Source organism: Oryza sativa, chromosome 1 (genome assembly GCF_034140825.1).
Source record: "Oryza sativa Japonica Group chromosome 1, ASM3414082v1".
Lineage (NCBI taxonomy): Eukaryota > Viridiplantae > Streptophyta > Magnoliopsida > Poales > Poaceae > Oryza > Oryza sativa.
The window spans coordinates 5,599,392-5,616,677 of NC_089035.1; the positions used below are offsets into that span (position 1 = coordinate 5,599,392).

At 45.0% G+C, this 17,286-nt stretch overlaps 1 protein-coding gene and 1 pseudogene across 4 annotated transcripts; both read right to left on the reverse strand.

Moving 5' to 3' along the window:
- Positions 1-1,243: 1,243 nt before the first annotated feature.
- Positions 1,244-3,695, reverse strand: LOC107279851 (aquaporin NIP1-2-like; annotated as a pseudogene). The gene is made up of 5 exons (XR_001542425.3): positions 3,546-3,695; positions 2,701-2,925; positions 2,052-2,264; positions 1,911-1,972; positions 1,244-1,547 (listed from the first exon to the last, which is right to left on the reverse strand). The product of XR_001542425.3 is annotated as an aquaporin NIP1-2-like (transcript).
- LOC4327072 (uncharacterized) lies at positions 3,550-9,294 on the reverse strand. 3 transcript variants are annotated; one of them, XM_066311714.1, is made up of 5 exons: positions 9,180-9,294; positions 8,612-9,089; positions 4,304-6,433; positions 3,968-4,011; positions 3,691-3,895 (listed from the first exon to the last, which is right to left on the reverse strand). In XM_066311714.1, exons 1-3 carry the CDS (start codon positions 9,206-9,208, stop codon positions 4,373-4,375), a joined length of 2,568 nt encoding a protein of 855 aa, XP_066167811.1. In that variant the 5' UTR covers positions 9,209-9,294; the 3' UTR covers positions 3,691-3,895; positions 3,968-4,011; positions 4,304-4,372. The 3 variants fall into 3 exon arrangements, with proteins under 3 accessions (XP_066167813.1, XP_015621217.1, XP_066167811.1); XM_066311716.1 differs by lacking the exon at positions 3,968-4,011 and having other exon boundaries at positions 3,550-3,703; XM_015765731.3 differs by lacking the exon at positions 3,968-4,011 and having other exon boundaries at positions 3,550-3,895.
- Positions 9,295-17,286: the final 7,992 nt, after the last annotated feature.

Here is a 17,286-nt window from a genome sequence, read left to right on the forward strand (position 1 = left end):
CCGTTGCTACGGGATATTTTAAGTGACTCATCCCTTTTCTTTTTTTCTGTATAGGTGAGATTCCACGTGTGCTCTCTCCTAGTACCTGGTAGCACGTTCAGAGGCGCGATACCTATTCGATTCCTCCTCAGTATCATGCATGCGATACCTCATCGCCGGCGTCGCTCCTCTATAACCGGAGCAGCACAGCACAGGCTGGTACCTGATACCCAATACCCGATACCCGGTACCTGGTACTAGTATGGTACCAGCTGCATGGTGTGTGGTACCTGGTACCTAGTACCTGTGGTACCTGTGGAATTGAAGGGATTCAAGAGGATGTGACAGGGGAATTGATACTATCCATACAAGCCGGAGAAAAAAATCAGCAAGAAAATCATCAAGCAAAAAAAAAAAAGAAAAAACACACATGAGGAAGGGATGCAAGCGACGATGAAGCATTGCCGGTGTGGGAGAGGAGGGGGGAGGAGGAATCAGCCAGAGTGGAATGGAGTGCGAGGGGTACCTACAGGGTATCGAAAAAATGGATGCGAGCAGCGACGCAGCACTGCCGGCGTGGAGAGGAGGATGGGCGGAGAGGAGTACAACACTGTCGCGTGAGGGCGGAGGGATGAAGGAGCTCACAGTCCTCGTTGGCGGGCGCAGCAGTGCGAGAGCTCGCACACCGCTTCGCCACCGCGCCACGCGTTCCGAAGGCAGTGGGAGCAACTCCGCGTGGTGCCGCCTTCCCTGGCGCTGGCAAAGGAGAGCGGGCCAAGCAACTTTCACACCCGATGCGCCACCCTGCACAGCTAGCCGTCGTCGTCGTCTCTGTGCTTATGATGGTGGTAGTCAAAGAGAGAGAGAGGGAGGGAGAGGGAAAGGGAAGAGACAGATAAGAAGAGGGCAAGATGGAAGAAAATGATAAGATGCTAGTGGTCGTAGTTATTCCGTGTGTACGGGATACTGTTGACTAGTTTTTCTGATCGACTAACTATACTGTATTTTTTTTTCTTTTATCTTTTCGTTGCAACTTATGGGTTTTTAGCTAGTTCGGTAAAAGGGGAAAAGAATCGTGTAACAGACGTACGTGCACGACGAGCCCACTAGAAGATCGCGCAGCCCACCTTGGGCGCGCCACATCTCTGACATCACGGCCCGGTACTTCATTCCGCCTCGGTCCAAATTTCCCCAAATCAACCGAAGGATGGGCCGGTCCGCCTGCCTGCCTGGGCCGTTAATTACACATTTACACTAGCAAACGTGCTTGAAAAAACATTAGCATCACGGTGATTGGATTGTTGCTGCAAATTCGAGAGACAGAACGGCTTCAATTCTGTCTATATCTATATCATTAACTCCTACGCGAGCTCCTCCTGAGGAAGGAGCCGGACTTGGCGATCACACGCAGCGTCTTGTCGGTGAAGCGGAGCAGGTTGTAGGCCCACGCGCCGCACACCGCCCCGCTCACCGGCGCCGCCACGTACACCCACACGCCGCCGTACCTCCCCGCCACCATCGCCGGACCAAGGCTCCGAGCCGGGTTCATCGACGCCCCCGTCACCGGCCTGCAAATTAAACCCCCAATGCAATACACACTGTAGCAGCAGCAGCAGCAACAACAACAACAACGAGGCGCCTCATCGTTTAGCTTATTCATGGAATAAATCAAACGACGTGTTTATAAACAAAAAGATAATTTGTGAATAAAACTTTTATATACAGGTTTTTAGCGCTTTAAAAGCAAAGGCTGAAAAATAAACTTCGATGAAAAAAATTCACAAAATTAATTTCAAATTTAATTTTAAAAATTCAAACTGTGGCTGATAAGTATAAGCATAAACGAAAAAGAATACCGAACAACTACTACTAATGCGGCATCAACAGCACGTAGTTAACTGTGAAATTTTATGATTTACTTCAACACATACCCTGCGAAGAGCACGTTCACCGCGACCGTCGCACCGACAGCGAGCCCAGCCAATTCACCGATCTGTGTTGTACACCACAAAATTATCATCGATCATCATGCATATATAGTAATTAATTTGTTAGTGTTGCTGTTCTTATACTGCTCTGTTGTCCGTGGCGACGCTGGAGACGACGAACATGAGGAAGAAAGAGATGACGAACTCCAGCGCCGCCGCCTGCGCCATCGACCCCGCCGGCGTCGTCCCCAAGAACAAGTGCTCCCCCCGCGCGCTGCCGCCGCCGCCGAACACCACGCGCAGCGTCAGGCTTGCCATGGTGGATCCCAGCACCTGGGCCACCACGTACGATGGCACCTGCACCCCCACACACACACATTGATCACCACAAATGAGTTATTGGCAGTAAATTTAACCGAAACATAATCCGATCCATCGTTTGCTCCACGGCTGATAAGCCCTGCAAAAATTGAACGAAGCAACCACAAATAATTGACGGGTAAAAAGAGATGCACTTAATAATGCAGTGGTAAAAGGTGTGTGTGGATTCAATTGACGAGATCACAATTCCTTCTTAAAAAAATAAAAGAAATATTATAATAACAGAAACCTTAAAATCAACTTTTATAACTTAAATCGGCTGATAAACCAATTAGCGAACCATGGAAACGAAAATCTGTTTTGTCGGACAGTCTACAGTGCCACTGATCACTCCCTTTGTGCTACAGAAAGCTGGGAAAATTTGGTCCTTGGTTGGGATGTCATTTTCAGATCCAAGAAAATGGTTTGTTACCTGCTTCCACGGGAAGCATCCTTACGTGGCGAAGGCGACGGTAACGGCGGGGTTGAGGTGGGTGCCGGAGATGTGGCCGACGGAGTAGACCAGCACCGTGACGACGAGCCCCCACACGACGCAGATCCCCGGGAACATCACCGCGCCGCCGGTGCTCAGGTTCACCACCACCGCGCCGCACCCGGCAAATATCATGAAATATGTCCCCAGAATTTCCGTAAGAATCTGCAGGTTTTATTCATGCAGCAATCACTGTTCATTGAAAATTCGATCCAGAAGGATTAATCAGAGTTACGGTTGGTTCAGGCGAGGAATCTCTAATAGTCTAATGCAATTTCTGAATTAGTAGTCTCCATGAAGAAATGAGCACCCATAATGTCACATATGATAGTAATCCCCAGTGGAATTAGTCACATATGGATGTCAAGTTCAGAGTTTCAGTTTGTGAAAATATTCAGAGTAACTGTATTTTTTGCATCTAATTTTTGTACCAGTGGATTGAAAATGAACTAGCATTCGGGCTCTTATACGAGATAGCGGACTGACCGCTTTCATCCCTACTAGTCAGTCAGTCAGTCACTAGGAATCTCTAATGCTGTTTCTGAATTAGTCTACATGAAGAAATCTACTCCACAGTCACAAAGTCACAGATGGTAGTAATCGCCAACGGAATTACTATAGACGTGTTACTGCTGCTGAAAAGGAATGGAGAAGAAAGTCAGAAACCATATGCTTTTGACACGGGTGTCAAGTTCAGAGTTTCAGTTTGCGAGTTTAGGTACGGCATTGGGGTAATCCCAGGAGACTGTGTATCGCAAGTTCTCAACGACCATCACCATACGTACCTTCTGCATGAATTGGACGGAGATCATGTCGTTGCCTTGGCATCTTCTGCTGGTGTTGCTTCCATCCTCTGAATTCTCACACTTCACCTCCTTGCTGTCTTGCCCTTCTTCCATGGCTCCTGCTGCTGCTCCATCCTCTCTCCCAGCCATCTCTCTCCCTGACTCAATTGCAAAGCTATCTGTTTGAGAATTGGGAGTACAAAGATAGTGAAAGACTAGTCCAGGCCAGCAGCATTATGTGCTGGTATTTTTATAGCACTATGCAGCAGCAGCAGCATCATCTTCTTGGATTGACCACCTACTCTACATGAGTGTTGATGCAGGCAGCCGTGCGCAAAGACGAAACCCATCTGGAGTTGGATTAACACGAATTTTAAAATCAGAATCTGGCAAATATACTATTGCTGGTACGTTTTTCCTACCTAATTGAATTCATCTCAACTCTCAAGTCAATTCTTTTTTTGCCCTAAAACAGATGAAATTCAGACTTTCAGGACATAACAAACCATCCATGTATAAAAATAAACGAACTTTTCATATGCATATACTGCAGTCCAGCCTACTCGGAGACAGCTCGGAGACTAGTGCTTTGGCTTATGGACTGAAGAAAACAGCACAACTAAAGTTTTATAATATGTTTTTAATTAATTGGCTTGTACCAAATGTTAAGAAATCAGGGGTGGTTTCTCGAACACCACAAGTCAAGATTAACAAATGTGTGCTGATTGCTGAACACATACAGAGAGAAACTAACATACCTTCAACCTACAGCTTACTCCTCCTCAACAGCTCAGGAAAAACATGTCCAAGTTTAAGCATTATTTGGACTATAACTTGTACAGCCCAGCTCCCATGTTGCGAGTTGCTGAAGCATTTCCACTCTTACTTCCGAAAGAAACACAAGAGTACACTGGCATGGAGGTGCCGTCCCCTGTGGTGTCACTCGGCATCAGGATATGCTTGGCCCCAGGAGTGAGCTTCATCGGACCAGTTCTTCGCGCATGCCGGCCACCAGAGGAAGAGCTAGGCATTTCAGGAATGGCAGCTCTTGCAGCAACATTTTCTGCATTTCTAGATGGACATGCTGCATCTCTTCTGCTGCCAGAAGCTTCTTCAACTATCCGTCTTGGACGAGTGAATGTAAAGCTTGGAGAGTTGTGGGGGTGAACCGACGATCCAGCTGAGACCACACCATATGACCGAGGCAAATTAGCATGATAAACTGAAGATGGTGTCACATGCTGTGCCGTCGTAGGCAAAATTGGTGCTGAGGGTGATGCAGTACTGGATGAAGAAGGATCAGAGTAACGGCTCCAAACATACGGCAAATTCTGACGGAGCGCTGCACTGCCATGACTTGTAAGTGATGGACTCCCCAGCAGAACATTTCCATGGTGCTGTGAGCCTGACAAGTAGCTGAACCGATCGTCGTATTGCAATCGATCTCCAGATAATGCATTGGCCATGGGGAATGAGTGGCTCAAATTCTGTGGGGCAGTGTACCTGATATGTGATTGACTTGGGCTTGCAGAATTTGCTGAAACATTGGGCACACTTTGAGCTTGTAAAGAGAGATAAGGCCGTCCTTGTCGCGGCAATTCCAAGAACAACTTTGTGGGATGGTCTTCAGTATAGGAATGTGTCCCAGACACATACTCTCCTCTGGTTGTAGATACTGCAAGATCTTTGCCCATTAGACGCACAGTTTGTCCTGGAGCAGGCCTACACCCCTGCTGCACACCCATTTCAGCATGAGAACTTGAAGCCGCTCCGGCAGATGCATTACAGTCTTGGGGAGGAACTTCCCCTTCATTGGAGGGCTGACTGCCTCCAAGATTCAGATTGAAGGCATAATACCTCTGGTGCTGCTGAAATGAGTCCTGAACTGTATGATTGGGCAATGCACAAGGTGACTTCCCCTTTGTCATAGCATCTTTAACCGAACCACTACTACAATCACCATGAGACTCAGCAAGTTCTGTCAACTTCCGTGAAGAACCAACAAAAAATGTGTCAGACACTTCCATGAACTCACCGTGCAAAAATGTGCCTGGCGATATTGAACTTCTAGCTCTTTCTAACCCAGACTCAGGAACGGACTGACATTGAAGTCCATGTGAATCCAAAGACAGATCCTGCTGGTTTTGTCCTCCTTCGTCAATAACTTGCACATCAGAGTCTAAAGGCTCATGCTGTCTAGGCTCATGATTTGGCTCCTCTGGATTTGACACATATGGGTAGTTCAAATCAGTAGATTCTGGCAGTGCCTCATTCAGATCAAACAAATTGGAGGACAACTGTGTGCTGGTGAGCTCAAGAGAATCCTCATGATCTGTACTCTTGCTTGCTTCTTTAGTTGCTGTCTCCGGCATATGAGAACTACAGCTTTCTGCAGCTATGTGCTTGTCCCCTTCACTGGACATGTCCGTGGATGATGACGACGATGACGCCAAAGCATCCGAGAACAGCTTGCAGATATTTTGCTTGTTAATACCAAGCACATCATTAACTTCTGAGAATTTTACACGCTTCACTGATTTGCGGCAGACTTCAATGACTTCTGTGCCTTTTGGGTCGCCATGTTTCTCCTTGACCATTTTGACGGATGTGTGCTTTGTGTATTTCTTCAGAATACTATGCAAAGGGAGCATTTTCTTCAGGTCATGCTGTTTCCCCACCTTATTGGTAGCCCTTTTACTCTCGCTGTACCTTTTCTTATCAATCTTCTTGTTGTTGTTCTTATCTAAGTTAGTGATCTTTACCTTCTTCCTTCTCTTTGAGTCTGGAGACCTTTCCTCGTCTGTTCTTGCATGGTGTACACCATCAGGTCTCCTTGACGCTTGAGGAGTATCCAATCCACCAGGCAAATTTGTCTTGTCATGTGCTTCCTGCATAATTGAGCAACATCAGTGGATAATGTGGAATACAAATAAAAGGTAAACACAATAATATAAAACAGTCAGATTACCACATGCATATAAATAGCCAGGTTGTGAAAATGACACAAAGGAAAAATTAGATTGTGTAAACTACAGAACGGAAATTAGATTGTGTAAATTATAGAACAGAAATGTGTCGGATGCATATCCATAGAACTTCGAAAAGGCAATAGCTAATTTAAAACAAACAATATAAGTCAAACTCTTAATTAAGATCACACTTTTGTCAAAGTAAGATAATTATCTGATGAATGCCAAAAAAAAACACTTGTGGGGATATATGAATTTCATAGTAAGATTCCATGAATTAGTTGTGGAATTAATCTTCAAGGGATTTAGCACACAATGAGACTCTCTTGCATGTCTTACATGTGTACTTGCAAGTAAAAAAACATAACAAATGGAACAGGTGCCCAACTATATTTTGATCATTATATACTCTACTTAAAATAATACCCACACAGGGAATAAACTTAAAATCCTTACACTACTACTATCCCTTTTGTCTGGTCAACTAGCTAATAATCGGAATTAATGCTCCCTGGCCCTCCCCAACACAGAGCACGTACGAACAGTGTAGACCATCATATCGAGCATACGGTGACAGGCTGACAGCGATAACTACCACCACAACCAAAGCATATCCTTTGACGGTGTGTACTACGTGGACTAGACACATTTTACTGACCAGCAATCTGCACACATACCACACACACTACGGCTGTGTTTAGTTCAAGGTGAAGTTGGAAGTTTGGTTGAAAATTGGAACGATGTGATTGAAAGTTTGTGTGTGTATGACAGGTTGATGTGATGGGAAAAGTTGGATGTTTGGATGCAAACTTTGGATCTAAACACAGCCTACATACACACACAATTGGGCAAAATTTATTTTTCCTAGACCAAAAGGAAAAAACTATCAAATGAAACACCACACATGCAGGCCATGATGAAGAACCAAAGAGAATAACGCAGAAAATCTCGATCTAGTATAATTGCCTGCTCCACGTCCTCTCTCTTGTAATGGGTCCGTCCGGCCGGACCCGGAAATATGTGCCCGGCTGGACACACACAAAGTATGCAACTCACAATTCACACAGTAGCAAACTTAGCTACCTGCCGCAGGCAACCAGTGTTACTACCACTACCGGTTTGATCGATGCGCGAAAAGGCAACGCGACAGATCAAAATGCAACATATAGTACCAGCAGCTAGTCTGCTTCCAGTACAGTTATTTACTGCCTACTAGTGGTAATTAATTAGTATATAATTAGCCGGCTGGCCATGCATTATTAACTGCTCAATATTCTATTTTTCACTCACTGCATAAATGCTTATCCCAGCAATTAATTAATTAAACTATCTCTCATCATCAGCGCCATGCATGCACGAATCCTACGGGAACAATACTAGGTCGATGTCCCGCACGCGCGCAGCACTAGGCACGACTCCGGAACAACCGGTCCATCCATTTACCGTCAAAAAATACAGCATGAAATAACAATACCGACGAATCCCAAACAGTCACTCACGCATATATATGCATGACTATTGACTAGCTAGCCAACCAGCCAGCAATGTAATTATGCGTACCAAGAAAGAAAAGCACAATGATCAAGCCAGCTTTAGTTTATCACTCTTGGCGCACAGATATAACCCGTACAGCTAGCTAGCCTCGACCAACAAATCATGGTGTTGTACCCGCAACCAAGCAAAGCAATCATCGTGTACCCGAGCGCAAGCCAAATATAATCACCTATATATATGTTATTGAAGATTGAAGACCAGTTAGAAATGGTTGATAATATATGTAGTGATGAATGGACTTGGCACGAGACAGATGTCATAAATAAAAGTTCTTGTAGGTACTAATTATAATTAGCACTAATCACTAATCGCGTCATCACTAGTGCTATTCATATGGTTAAAGCGACGGGGGCGCAGCGTACGCGTCGGCAGGTGCGCGCGACTTCCGCTCGCGGCGCGTACGCGCGCGTCAGGAACCTACTGGAATAATCAGCGGGGGAACATGCTACTGGAACGAGACCACAAGTGACAGGCGATAATCATCATGGCATTGCCAGGAAAGGGAGGGGTTGGGCTGGGCTGGGCTTGGGCTGGACCACGCACCTTTCTGGTGAAGTTTCCCTCGGAATCACGCGTCTCCGCCGCCGCCGCCGCCGCCGCCACCGGAGCAGAAGCAGCCCCCGCCGCCTCCTCCTGCAGCCTCCGCTTCCGCTTCTTCTCCCTAGCTCGCCGCATGATCGCGCAGAGCGCCTCGTCGTCGTCGTCATCGTCGTTCCCGCCGCCGCCCGAATCGGAGGAGGGAAGCGCGAGGGGAGGCGCCGCCGCGAACAGATCCGATATGGACCGCTTCTTCGGCGCCCTCGCCTTCCCCAGCGTCCTCCTCGACGGCTTCGTCGGCGGCGGCGGCGGCGGGGACGGGGACGGGGACGGCGACCGGGGAGGAAGGGGCGGCGCCGCGGCCAGCTCGTCCGCCCACCACCGGAACCTCCTCGCCTCCATCGGCGGCAGATCCCCAGCGCCGAGGCCGTACAGCCTCCTCCCCTCCGCCCCCGCCGCTCCCCTCATGCTCGCCGTGTACTCCCTTCACACAAAAAATCCCCCCACCAAATCAGAAAAACACAACAAAACCAAACCAGCCGAGGGAGCTAGGCAAGCAGTCGCCTCCACCAACCTGATGGAGAAACCGGCGACGACCGCCATGGATGCGCTCCGCTCCGCTCCGGCCGCCGCGAATCTACCCGCGCCGCGATTGAGGGGGAGGAGAGAGAGGGGGGGCAGAGAGAAGTAGAAGGGGAGAGAAGCCTAGTGGTGGGTAGTATTTAAAGGGCACACCGATTTAGAAGGTAATTAAGATATTCTTATCGCCAGGATAGAATTATCTTACCCACTTCCCGCTCTTCTAATCGCCTTTTATTTTTTTAACCGCCCCGCTCGCCTCGGTGTCGTGCCGGGGGGCATGGGCCCACCTCCACACCCCCATTTAGTCCTGCTGACAGCGACGTGTTAGTGACGGACAGCGGCTAAACTGAGGGGCGACTTTTTTCCTACGTCCGTCCACGTAGCTACTTTTTCTAAATGTTCTATAATATAATATATGAATGCATGTATACAATTAATTAGAACCTCTTCTCCATTATATTTTTATTTTTTAAATCCTACACACTCAAGATTTCTAATTTTATTGGATGCATGCATTATATTTATTAGGGTGATCCAAACAAGAAGATGATAATAATTGTTTCTTGGTCTATGTGTTAATGGTGGTTGTGGCTTATATTTTGGAACGGGAGGAGTATTTTTTAGTCGAGGCAGGGACGGAGGGTGACATGGCGAGATCCACGCTGTCGGTCAAGGGAGGAGGTGGGCACACACGGCAGGTGTGTACGAGTGTGTGCGTGTGTCGATCTTCACACGCATGAACATACAGTGTACTACCCTCCTCCCTAAGTCCCAAGTCGGTTTCGCTACGTCCACACAACGACAAGCGAGACGTCTCCTTCCTCCTATGATAACACAACAAAAAGAGATATTAGGGATGATATCAGCGTGTACCTTTTTCCTTTGGACGACGAGGAGACGAAATGCCTGCACGATTGCGTGAAGTAATCACGTCTTTTTGTTGTTTTTTGTTGTTGTTGTTGTGGTGTTTGGTTCTTTTTCTCGGCGGACCGGAGAAAAGAAAAGATGGACCACTGCAGAGAAACTTGGCATTAAATAGCTTAAACTAAAGTGTAAACGCGTCTGGAGTAATAAGCGTGTATGCTTGGCTGAAACCATGCGTTGTGACTGCTCCTACATGCACACCTAAGCCTGCCAGTGGATTGGGTGGGAATGGGTTTATTGGATTGGATTTCCTCTTGGATTGTGTTTGGATGGTTTGTAATGGGCTGAAGATATAAATGGGCTGGGGCGGTTTGGGTGGAAGAAAATGTGGGTTGGTGTGGTTTGGATTTGGTCACCGTTTTTCTAGACTGGAAATGGGTTCAATCCATGGATTTCTATTGGATGGCAGAATGGGCACAACCCAAAATGGTTGCCGTGCATCGTCAATCCCCAATTCCTCTTCTTCTCGACAGCCAAGTCAACACCACATCCACAAATCGCTCGATGCACCGCCGCTGTGCTTGCCGATGCTTTCCTCGCTGCCGTGGCTCGCCGGCGAGACGTTCCCGTCCATCGCCCGTGCCGTGCTTGCCGATGCTTTCCTCGCTGCCGTGGCTCACCGGCAAGACGCGCAATCTAGGGCAAGCACATGTGATGGCGAGGTGAGGGCGATGGCGTGTGCACGGGGGGGCGTGGAAGGAGGCGGAGCTCCTGTACGAGCGGCGCGACCAGCGGTCACTGCCGCACCGACGGCCCAGCCACCGCAGCTGCCTTCTGCTCCGCCTCTTCTGCGTCGGCAGGTTGCTGTTGCCGTCGGTGACGATGGCGCCATGGAGTTCTGCTTGGAGGTAATTGTGGCGCCATGGATTAGCCTACGCCGCGCGAGGAAGACGATTGGTTCGTCGAGGTCAGCATCCTTGTTGGTGGTCAATGGATTGAAATGGGTTTGAGTGGTTTGGAAAGGTGGATTGAATCCATATGAGGGGAATGGATTGGTTTGGTTTGGACTGAGGTAGAAAATGGGTTGGATTGGTTTGGGTTCTAAAAGTTGATTTGTGGACTGGATTGGTTTAGGCTACTTTAACTGGTTGTCATGGTTTGGACTGGGAATGGTGCGGGTTTTGATCCATTGGCAGGCTTATGCACACATCTCGTGCTATTTGCCACATGTTTTAACAAGAAGAAGAATGTAAAGTTCCATGTAAATCGGTAGCACTGTCTTGGATACCGACTGTTTCACATGTTCTAGAATAATAGAGTACATTTATGACTCCGCGTTATAGATATGTTTTTTTTGGTAATTTTATAATAATGGTTAGCGCTATTTCTTTAGCTAAAATTAGGTAACTTATGTGATAAAGTTCTGCAGCACATGAATATATTGTTCCTTGATAAATGTTTGTATTGGCGTGTATAAAAGAAATAGTGATACAACAACTTCATGTTATTTCCTATGAATATAAGTTGGATGGATTCACTAGTCACTACTATTGTTATTTAAGAGAGCAATTCGATATTTTACAATATATTAAAAAATGTAACACACTTTTATATATATATTGAATTTTCGAGGAGATACAAGCATGCTTTTTCTGTGAGTGATATCAGGAGTTAATAAAGTATGTTGGTTTTTTTTTTATTATTTTTACTTCCATAACGGGGGATGGAAAAAAGCTACCGAAAATGTGCCACACATTAACAATGATGGTATCATGAATCACTTTAAACACAAAAATACACCATAATAGACAAAAACATGCCATGCATATTGGACTAATTAAGTTTCACCAAATCTTTAAAAACAGGAGTACAATAATAGTTACTTGTTATAAATCTAGTATTCTAAAGCCAGTGAGTATTCTTGCAAATCAAAAGAGTACTTGACGCGTGGCACGAAATTAGTGAGACATGAATAACCCCTACATAATGCGTAGGAGTCTGCAGAGCTAGCTAACTAGGCAGGCCCCTTTGTCCTTTTGTTGTTGTTGGGCCACTAACTCAGGTACTGTAAGATCAAGGGGGCCGACTAGAGGAGGGTAAATAGGCGGTTTTAAAACTTAATGGCACTTAAACAAAACTAACCTAAGTTGCTAGGCAAGGTAAGGTGCAAGGTTAACTAAGCAACTAAGTTAAGTTTTGCAAACCTAGGTGATATGGGCTCAAATATGTCTCTATGAATGTAAATAGCACAAATGTAAATGCAACAAATAAATGAGACAAGAGACAAGAGACAAGGAATTTTTCACCGAGGTTCGGAAACTCGCCGATTTCCTAATCCCCGTTGAGGCGAGCCCAACTCCACCGCTCAACCACGAAGCCACCGCACGCCCCCTTCGTCAAGGGGTGGGCAAGGCGGGAGCCGGCCCACGGAGAGGACTACCCAAGCCTCGATCACTTGGGGTAGTTCTTCCTTCACTCTGAAGGTGGTGAACTCTAAACCACTCACAAACGGCGCCGGGCCTCCTCCACAATCTCCTCGGAGAGGTCACCAGGCAACACCTACACAAGCCGTCTAGGAGGCGGCAACCTCCAAGAGTAACAAGTCTAGGATGCTTGCCGAGGATGATCAAGTGCCACACTAGCTATAACAATGAAGCAATGCACTTGGATTGGCTTAACTCACTCTCTAACACCTCACTAGATAAACTAAGTGCACAAGGGTATGAGAGCTCTTGCAAGGGTTCAAGATAATGCAATGGAGTGCCAAAACCTTACCCTTGCTGCTGGGGAGTGGGTATATATACCCCCAACCACCAAAACTAGCCGTTCGAACCGAAATCCCTAACTCTGTGCTTTGCCGGTCAGACCGCCGTTGTGAGGCCGGTCAGACCGGACTACTTTGTAACGGCTAGAAAACTAGCCGTTACAGGGCAATCATTGAGCCCACTCAACCTGGTCGGTCTGACCGCAGTGTAGTGGCCGGTCAGACCGTCCACGGCTCGGTCTGACCGGTTGCGGCTCTGGCGGCTCTGTATCGCCACCAAAAACCAGACCAGTGCAACAGACCAGTGGGGCCGGTCAGACCGGCCTTACCACGCTGGTCAGACTGGCTAACAGGCCCGGTCAGACTGGCCTAAGGCCCACGATCAGACCGCAAGTCACTTTTCAGCTCAACCGACCGTTAGTAAAACGGCGATATCTCTTGACTCGGGTCTCGGAATTTGGCGTTCTTAGACTCTATGGAAAGCTTATTCAAAGGGCTATCCAACCCATGAACAATCTATCCAAGAAACACAACTTTTCTCTGGGAGAAAGGGCTCACACTCCAAAGAATACTCCACCGGACATAACCACATGAGGCTACCCAAACCTATAGGATTTGCCCACATCTCTCTTTGTTTAGGACTTGAGAAAACTCACCACACTTGGCTAGACAAGCCCACAAAATACACCTACATGCATATGAACTAATATGGCGCAAGATCATCCACAAGCTCGCTTCATAGACCCCTCTTGATAGTACGACGCCTATCTAGCTAATCCGGTCTACACCAAACATCAAGACCGGGAAAAGACTAAGAAAACATTCTTAGCTCCATTATACCTTTGCCTTGCGCATCCAACTTGGGGTCAAGCTTGAGTCGAGATCAACACTTGTGACAATTTGATTCAACCATGTTTATACCAAGGTATTTACCATCATTTGTCAAGACTTTCTTCTCATCACAAGCTTGATTTCATTCTTGCCAACATGGCGATGTCCTTGGCTTGGTGACCATTAACCCATGGTGTCATCCATTAGCCTCATCATAGTGGGACCTATTCCTTTTCACATCTCAAAGGAGAACAATAGTCTCAACAAATCGGTTGTCATCCTTCACTTGATGACCAACCGGTTGCATATGAAAGATATGGATATGTTTGTTGAGTTTTCATTAACATCACAAGTGTCATATACTCGTATGCAAACTCAAGTGCAAAGATCCGATATAAATAATAGGTGAACAACATGGATCTGGAACATGCACAATAAATGTATAGGATTTGCTCCCCCTAAATATATGCATACAAATAAATATACAAGAGATGTAAGTGTATGCATAATTAGAGAATGACCAATGGGGGTTTATCCTATACACATAGAGAAGGCATATGTAGTAATGATGTAGACCAATATAAAACATATACCTTCATGATCTCCATGTTCTCAATGTAAATGAGACTAAATAAGATAAGACTCAAGTAAACATTAGTCTCACACTTATATATCAATAACATGGAAATCATATATATAAACCTATCAAAAAGTAGGAGATAAGAAGTGGTACATATCATTTTATCTCCATGCATTTCATCCTTGTCATGATTAAGGTCCATCACAAAAGAATGCAAGTCTTCCACATCTCATTATCGGGAAAAAACCTAGTAGACAACTTATGCAAAAGAGAGGTTAATCCCATAAACATCGGTTTACCATCTATCACCAAAGTAACAATTACACAAATTGTTTAATCCAAGATCTTTCAATCTTTTCTCTCTTTGGTGATGGATAATAACCCGATATAAACAATATAGAGAGATGAGATGAAAGATGATTTCAAATCAAGATAGAAATCTTATAATAAACAAAATATAGAATAAGCTCCCCCTCAAGTGTACATACATATGGATATAAAGGAACACATATGCACATAATCAATCAAGATCAATGAGGGAGCTCACACTATATTTTGGATCCACAAGAGAGACCAAGTTAGAATATGTGAAATTTAATACATACCTCTCATCATTTTTATTTTCATATCCAAATGAGACTAGTCAAAGAAAGGCTCATAAAAACGTTAGTCTCATATAATTAGATTTGTCATTAATCACCAAAACCAAATTAAGGCACTTGAACTTACAGGTACTAGTCACCCCACCCAGGCTCGTGAGTCACTATTTGCTGGACAGCCGGTGGGAGAAGGTTACGCACTAGCCTAGACCTTTTTGGGGAATTTTTTTTATAAAGACAAGACAGAGTGACGTGGCGTGATCGGCGCCATCAGTTGGGAGGATTCATGGTGGCATCCCATGGCTGCATATGTGGTGTGGTTTGAACTGGTCAGCACACATAACAGATGAATCTCTTATCCCTTCTCACGCACGAACTTACGCTTGCATCCGCATCCCCCTACTCAGTCGGTTTCACTACGTCCACTCAACAACAGCGATACGTCACCTATAGTAATACAACAAAAAGATGAGTGAGTGATATCGGTATATCCCTTTTCTTTTTTTTTTTATGAAACATACACTTTTTAATTTCTTCGGGTGATAGAGAGACAATATACTTGTACAATTACGTGAAGTAATCACATCTTTTTGTTTGTATTTTGGTGTGTGTTGTTTGGTTCGTCTCTTTCGTCGAACCCCAAAAAAAGTTGGACCACAGGAGAGAAACTTGACGTTAAATAGATTATACTAAACTGTGGACATGTCTGGAGTTGTACGTGTGTTGACTAGGCTGAAACCACACGCTCCTGCCACCACGCCAGCAAGCACATCTCATGCTATTCATTTCTTGTTTTAGCGAGAAGACAACCGTAAAGTTACATGTAAATTGATAGCACTTACTTGAGTATTGACAGTTTCACCTATTGTAGAGTAATGGAGTATATTTATGACTCCATGTCACCGATCTGTTGATATTTTTGAGTATTTTCTAATAATAGTTAGTACTATTTCTACCGCTAAAATTAGGTAACTTTGTGGTAAATTCTGCAGCATATGAATACGTTATTCCTTGATGAATGTTTGTTGGCATGCATAGAACAATAGTGATACAACAACTTTTGTGTTAGTTCCTATGAATCTATTTAGAAGGATGGATTCACTATACTATTGATATTTCACAATATTTTAAAAAATGTAACACACACTTTTTCTATATAATATATAGATCGAATTTGCAAGGACGTGCATGCTTAGAATTCATGTGGGTAATATCAAAATTTAATTAAATATGTTAGTATTTTTTGGAATATGGCTTATTTTTACTTCCATAGTGGGGGATGGAAATTAAAAGCTACCGGAAATATCAAATGTGTCACATACTACCAATGATGGTATCATGAGGTACTTTCAACACTAAAATACACCATAATGGGCAAAAACATGCTATGCATATTGGACTAACTGACTTCATCATATCTTTATTAATGGATCACAATAATAGTTACTTGTTACAGATCCAATATTCTAAAGCCGACGAGTTTTCTTGCAAACTAAAAGAGTAATCCATGTGACACAACATTACTGAGGCATGAGTACCCCCACATAATGCATACGAGCCAACAAAGTTGGTTGACCAGCTAAGCCCGTCTGACCTTTTGTTGGGCAGTTGACTTAGGTACTAGTCATCCCACCCAGTCTTGTGAGTCACCGTTTGCTAGACAGACTAGTGGGAAAGGAGAAGGCACGCTACCGCCTTTTGTGGGAAACCTTTTTTTAATATAGGTGGGACGGGGTGACATGGCGTGATGGGTGCAGTTGGTCAGGAGGATGCATGGTGGCATCACGTGACGGTGGTGGGGATGGGTTCGAATTGGTGAGTGCACATGGCAGGTATGGTGAGTGTCTCTTCCTCTCCTTTACACGCATGAACATACGCCTAAGTCATCGTCCCCCTACCCCTAAGTCGGTTTCACTATGTCCATGCAACAACAGTGAGACATCTCCTAATATAACAAAATGATAATGAAGAGGGGGGGCGTAATACCAGTGTATAACTTTTTCTTTGGATGATAGAGGAACAATTAATATATGTGTTTATACGATTGCATGGAAATCACATCTAATTGTTGTATTTTGGTGTGTTACTTGGTTCTTTTTTACGTTGGATGAGGGAAAATTTTGGTGTGTTACTTAGTTCTTTTTTACGTTGGATGAGGGAAAAAAAGTGGACCGCTAGAGACGAACTTGGTGTTATTTTTTTCTTTAAAAAAAGTGTGAGCGTGTCTAGAGTCATATGCATGTCGACTATACTGAAATCTCGTGTTGTTTGGTTTCTTGTTTCAATGAGAAAAAGAAAGTAAAGTTCCATGTAAATTGCTAGCACTGACTTGAACCGACTAATACAGTTCCATATCTATATATTATTTTAAAGTAATGGAGTACATTTATGATTCCACGTCACACACGCACATATATATGTTGATATTTTGGGGTTATTTCTAATAATAGTTAGTGTCTAG

Bases quoted from the DNA above. Each gene is read 5' to 3' on its own strand.
- LOC4327072 (XM_066311716.1), bottom strand. From the start codon at position 9,208: ATGGCGGTCGTCGCCGGTTTCTCCATCAG. The intron at 9,090-9,179 runs GTTGGTGGAGGC...TTTTGTGTGAAG, and splicing joins GTCGCCGGTTTCTCCATCAG to GGAGTACACGGCGAGCATGA. The intron at 6,434-8,611 runs GTGCGTGGTCCA...TCAATTATGCAG, and splicing joins AGGGAAACTTCACCAGAAAG to GAAGCACATGACAAGACAAA.